The sequence below is a fragment of the Gavialis gangeticus genome, unplaced genomic scaffold, assembly GCF_001723915.1.
Source record: "Gavialis gangeticus isolate Ggan-Ray unplaced genomic scaffold, GavGan_comp1, whole genome shotgun sequence".
NCBI lineage: Eukaryota > Metazoa > Chordata > Crocodylia > Gavialidae > Gavialis > Gavialis gangeticus.
Genome location: NW_017729024.1, coordinates 122,295,888 through 122,301,253, shown reverse-complemented (window position 1 = coordinate 122,301,253; position 5,366 = coordinate 122,295,888). Strand labels below are relative to the sequence as shown.

Genomic DNA, 5,366 nt, shown 5'->3' with positions numbered 1-5,366 from the left:
GGGGGGGGGGGGGGCTGTAGTCAGCTGAGAGCACTAGACCATCAAGAGTTGCAGTGATAGATGTAGCTTTAAAAAAAAAGTGTCAAATCTAGGTTAAAGGCTTGCTGCTAAGTTTCTCTCTTACTCTGAGCTGTGAGAACTGTTGTTGCTTTAGCTGACTACCTAAAAGCACTAACATGCATCTATAAACTTGCTTGCAGGCAGTGCTTGCTTGCTGAATGAGATGGGCCATATCAATGACCCAAACAGATATAGATTAAGTAGTCTAACATAATTAGACTCTGACTTCCACAAATATGGACTTATTTCCCAACCTGCAGTCTTCCGAGTCTGGGTGATTTAAAACACTACTATTAATGAACTGCATTGACTACCGAACCATAGAACCTCAGCTGATGGATAACAATAGTAAATCTTGCAAAATAAGCTGTAATCTTTTGGGTTTCATCAAACAAGTAGCTGTTCTCTCTGCTTGTTAGGCTGCAGAAGTTAAACATGGGAAACTCAAGGGGAGTAAATGGCCTTTTTTAGCCTAGTAGGGTACTGAGCTACAGGGCTTCTCAGCTGCTACACTAGACATTCTGCAGATGAGACTTTACCCCCTCCTATCCCTTGTTCCCACATCTGTGTCCTAATGCTACCTGTGACCATGTGGTAGCAAAATAACTGGCTAACAAGTTGCACAGTAACCTCCTCCCACAAATTCAACTACTACTCCATGTTCCTGACTGACATGATGCAAGCATTGTCATTTGAGCTATATTTGGCAGCTTATATAGACTCCAAACAATACTTTTTCCTAGAGCTAAAAATAGATGCCTTAAAGTAGCCTTGATGCCAAGACACAGTAAAATACTCCATTTGTTGCATCATTTAGTGGACTGGGAGTCTTGCATCATGCTGTATTCTAGACTTCAAGATGCAAAATTAAAGTTATTCAACCCTAGTTGCATTTTCCTGTTGGATAGGCAATGCTTGGCTATTGTTTCATTTTTTTTTTTTGTAATGACTGCATGAAACCTGTACCTGTTTCCAGCTCTAACAAATACAATTCAGGTTGATGTCTATTGGTTCCATGCAACTGCTTGGACCCATGTTGCACACCCCCTGACTTGAACTGTTTCAGTGCTGTGAACTAATAGTGGCTCTTTTTTAACTGCAAATGCTTTCCTTGGACTTAAAATATTACCTGCTAATGTTCCTCCCTCCCCAACACTGACTGCAGTCTGCCAGCTGGAAGAACAATCTTCTCTGCAACTCTGCCCAGGGGGTACCTTCTCTAGGTGAAAAGAGGCTCTTGCATGCCTCTGCGATAGATATAGATATATAAAAGACCCATTTACAGAGCCTTCTTTAAGCAAGATAATATTTGCCTGCTATTGCTAGTTTTTAATGAGGGGTATGAAGTTTAAATTGGCTAAAAATTGAGCCTTGACCACTATTGCTGGCACTTGATTGTTAAACAGTTTCCACTTTTTAAAAAAAATAAATAAATAAAACTTGAAGCCTAGCAAATCAGAAGTTGCATATCTACTCACTACAAGAGAAGTGGCAAGTACTTGGAAGGCAAAGAGAGAAACCTTGTTTTTAGTTTGAATATTCTGTGCTGCAACTGCCTACCATGACCAAAATGAATCATGGTCCATCAAACTGACAATACTATAAAAGCAGGCCAGTTGCTATAGTTTCCTTAACTTGACAGCTATCTCTAATGACACCATTGGGTCCATGAGTAAATTTGCAGACAGTTCCTGACTACTTCACCCTTGCCTCTCTAGAATTCATGGGACTACAAACCTTTTTATAAAGGCTCACTGACTTGTAGTAAGAAATTTAATCCTTGCCTTGGGCAAAAAATCAGTTTTTGATCAACTGAAGCATTGGTGGTACACTAAATGTAGCTATTGTAGTTGGACTAAATGGTTTGATTCTCCTAACCTTCTAAGGTGCAAGAGCGAAATGTGAAGAATCTCAATTCCAGTGCAATAATGGACGTTGTATTCCTTTGTTATGGAAATGTGATGGTGATGATGATTGTTCTGATGGCAGTGATGAACGTTCCTGTGGTAAGCACTTGAACACTCAACTTCTTTCTTTTGGCAAAAATCCAATTGGAGAACTAACTGCATGTATGTGCAGCTCTTCTAGTCATGCTTTGTGCAGAGGAAGGTGTCTCTAAGATCAAATTCTTTGTAGGAGGATAATCTTGCCTGTGCAACACTTGACCTCCAAGGAAAACTACAGAGAGCTTACTCATGTGCTCTCTTCAGTGTTCCAAAGTAACCCAGACACAAGCTGGTTCAAGTAGCAGTTAAGTGCAGTGTAACCAGTCTATTGGAACCTGTCAAACCTCAACTTGCTCCCTTGTTAAAATACCAAATCGTGGTAAATCCAACACTTTTTTTTACTGGTGAGATGATCAGTATGGACTACAGCCTCTTTCTTGCTGGCATTAAATCTTGTCTAGCTTCCAGCATATCTAACTTCTCTTTAATTGAGGATAAGCCAATGCATACTTTCAATTCAGGCCTTTGACATGTGCATCTGCGCTACAAAAGCAGAAATATTAACCTCAGTGGATCTCTGCTTTAAAATTAAAACCAAAGGCAAAGTGGACATCATACAGATGATATGAAAAACTCTGCCACACAAATGAGTTCAAACAGTCATTCTAATCCACACATTTGTCATGCCTCCAAAGCCACTGCTAGAACTCCTTAATAGCACCAATTTCCCACTTAACCATCTGTAATAGATGGTAACTCCTTCCTTTCCATACAGCAACACTTGAGAAACTTTTTTTTTTTTAAAAAACAAACCAATATGCTGCTATTTACTATTAATCTTTCTGATAAGGTTAAGTTTTTAGTTAAACTAATAACATGGGGAGGTATTAAAGGCTGTAAGGACTGCTACACAAACACTGTCAGCTGCTGGATGAAATGCTACCAACCTGCTCAAGACTTTAGTGCTGCAAAACCAGATCTTGTAGCTAAGCGAGCAGTAATTCTTGTCTTACAGTGAAGAAGACATGTGCTGAATCTGACTTTGTATGCAGCAATGGGCAGTGTGTACCAAACAGGTGGCAGTGTGATGGAGATCCAGACTGTGAAGATGGATCTGATGAAAACCCTGAACTATGCCGTAAGTGAGCTTGTCTTATGCTGGCAGCCAAGTCCCACCTGGGCAAGAAACTGCAATCTCTTGGCAAAGACCTAATATCCTTTAACTCATCATCCTAACTTCCAGGCTTAAACATGGTTGTTTTTCCTTCCCCCTTCCTTTTGGAAGGAAGAAACTTTTTCTTTAAGCCCAGCTAAGCTGGCTATATTACTGTGTACTAGCATGGGGCAGCCAAATGCAGAAATAAGTACACAGCCACTACCCTGTGTTCTGTGGCTTGCCTCCTTATTCTTTACTTGGCCACACATCTAGCACTTCCAGTTCATATTGGAAGTAAAAAAACAATTGTTTCAGAACACACACTACCAAAATTTCATGCCATGCCAAACGTGGCAGACACAACTGTGTCAGCATTAATCTGAAGTCTAATGCTACAGGTAACTAACATTACTGTGCCAAGTGAAATAGAGTAGTTAGTTCATGGCTCTTGTACTAATGTCAGCTTCAGTGCTGAGACTCCTGAGTTCCAGTCCTAAACTTCATTTCAGTAGAATGACTAAACCTGATCAATGGCACTGACTTGGAGCTGCTTGGGTCTAAAACTGATTCTTCAACTCTCTCTCCTCTCTCTGTCTCAGATATGAGAACATGCCGGGTAAATGAAGTCAGCTGTGGTGCAAAGTCCACTCAATGTATTCCTGTATCCTGGAAATGTGATGGTGAAAAAGACTGTGACAGTGGTGAAGATGAAGAGAACTGTGGTAAGGGGTGGGGGGAGTTTTATGTGGCTCTTAACTTGCTTGGCCTGAAGGGAGCCAAAAAGTGACTTTTTTTTTTCCCCTTGGAATGGGACCTCTAAAGTGTAACTGCAGCTAAGCCCACCATGTCACAAGCAGGCTGGCCTTCAAGTCCTCGGTTCAGGTGGCCTCTCAAGCAGGCCTATTTGATATCTGCTGTAGTACTGACTTCAGTCAGTATCTGTGGAAACTGCTGTCAAACCAGTACTCAAGGAGAGTCTAAGAGCACCTTCTTACTGACCCTTAGCAGCAATGAGTAGCCAGTTCTCTTCCCCTGCCCCTTCTCCCTTTATAGGTCACTGCTTTGAGCACACTTTAGCAATATAAATAAACATATGTAGACCTAGTTTACCTTAACTCTAAGCCCTTGATCTTAAAGTAATGGTGGTAAAGCAAAGTTAATCTGGAGGTAAAGCACTTGATACTATAAATATTTGACAAGCCAAAAGTGCCTGGCTCTTTAAGACTTGCAAATAGCTTTAGCTGGTACAACAGAAGAGTATCTACTTCCTAAACTTGAGCCCAAGGGTCTCTAACTTGTTTTGCATGATAACCTATATAGCTCACATTAAGATGAGCTAAAATGGCTTTGAACTCAAGCTTTTCCTTTTCAGAGGGAACAGGCTGGGGAAAGAGTAAACCTTCTTACTCTAATCCAAGAGCCACCTAAAGGCCCAAAACTGTACCTATATAGGCCTAGCACTGCGTGACTGAATTTTTTTTTTTATTGGGTTGCCAAACCATTATGGGAGTATGCCAGAGTGCACTAAAACCTAGTCCTGGGCTTCCAGGGTGAGACTCCTTAAAATGAGAATACTACCTGTAAAATACAGGTGTAAACTACTCAGTACAGGCTCCTGAACCATGCTTTCAGGTGGCCATAGTGAACATCAGCAGTAGCCTGCTAGCAAACATAAGGAACCCTGAAACTGCAGTAGTCTTGACTTGATTGGATCATGCTGAGAGAGTATCACTAAGTGGCCTTCTATTTCTCTTAGGCAATGTAACTTGTAGTCCAGCAGAGTTCACTTGCAAGAGTGGACAGTGCATCTCCAAAAACTTTGTCTGCAATGGCCAAGATGACTGCAGTGATGGTAGTGATGAACTAGACTGTGCACCACCCTCTTGTGGAGCCCATGAATTCCAGTGCAAGAGCTCTACCTGTATCCCTATTAGTTGGGTATGTGATGATGATGCAGACTGTTCAGACCAGTCAGATGAATCTCTGGAGCAGTGTGGCCGTCAGCCTGTCCCTCCTGTGAAGTGCTCTCCCAGTGAAGTACAGTGTGGCTCAGGGGAATGCATTCACAAGAAGTGGCGCTGTGATGGAGATGCAGACTGCAAGGATGGAAGCGATGAGATAAACTGCCGTAAGTAACAGTCCCAAGCTCCTAGTAAAAGCAAACTTCCCAGGTCTTACAGACACAAGCATCTCTAAAACTGAGT

General features: G+C 41.6%; 1 protein-coding gene across 2 annotated transcripts in view; it reads left to right on the top strand.

Moving 5' to 3' along the window:
• The window catches only part of VLDLR (very low density lipoprotein receptor), a 19,023-nt gene that overhangs the window by 5,442 nt on the left and 8,215 nt on the right, over window positions 1–5,366 (top strand). For both annotated transcript variants that reach the window (XM_019517643.1, XM_019517642.1), the window contains exons 2-5: window positions 1,947–2,066; window positions 3,022–3,144; window positions 3,762–3,884; window positions 4,919–5,290. In XM_019517643.1, the coding sequence (XP_019373188.1) occupies window positions 1,947–2,066; window positions 3,022–3,144; window positions 3,762–3,884; window positions 4,919–5,290 (738 nt within the window). The remainder of the gene's footprint in view (window positions 1–1,946; window positions 2,067–3,021; window positions 3,145–3,761; window positions 3,885–4,918; window positions 5,291–5,366) is intronic.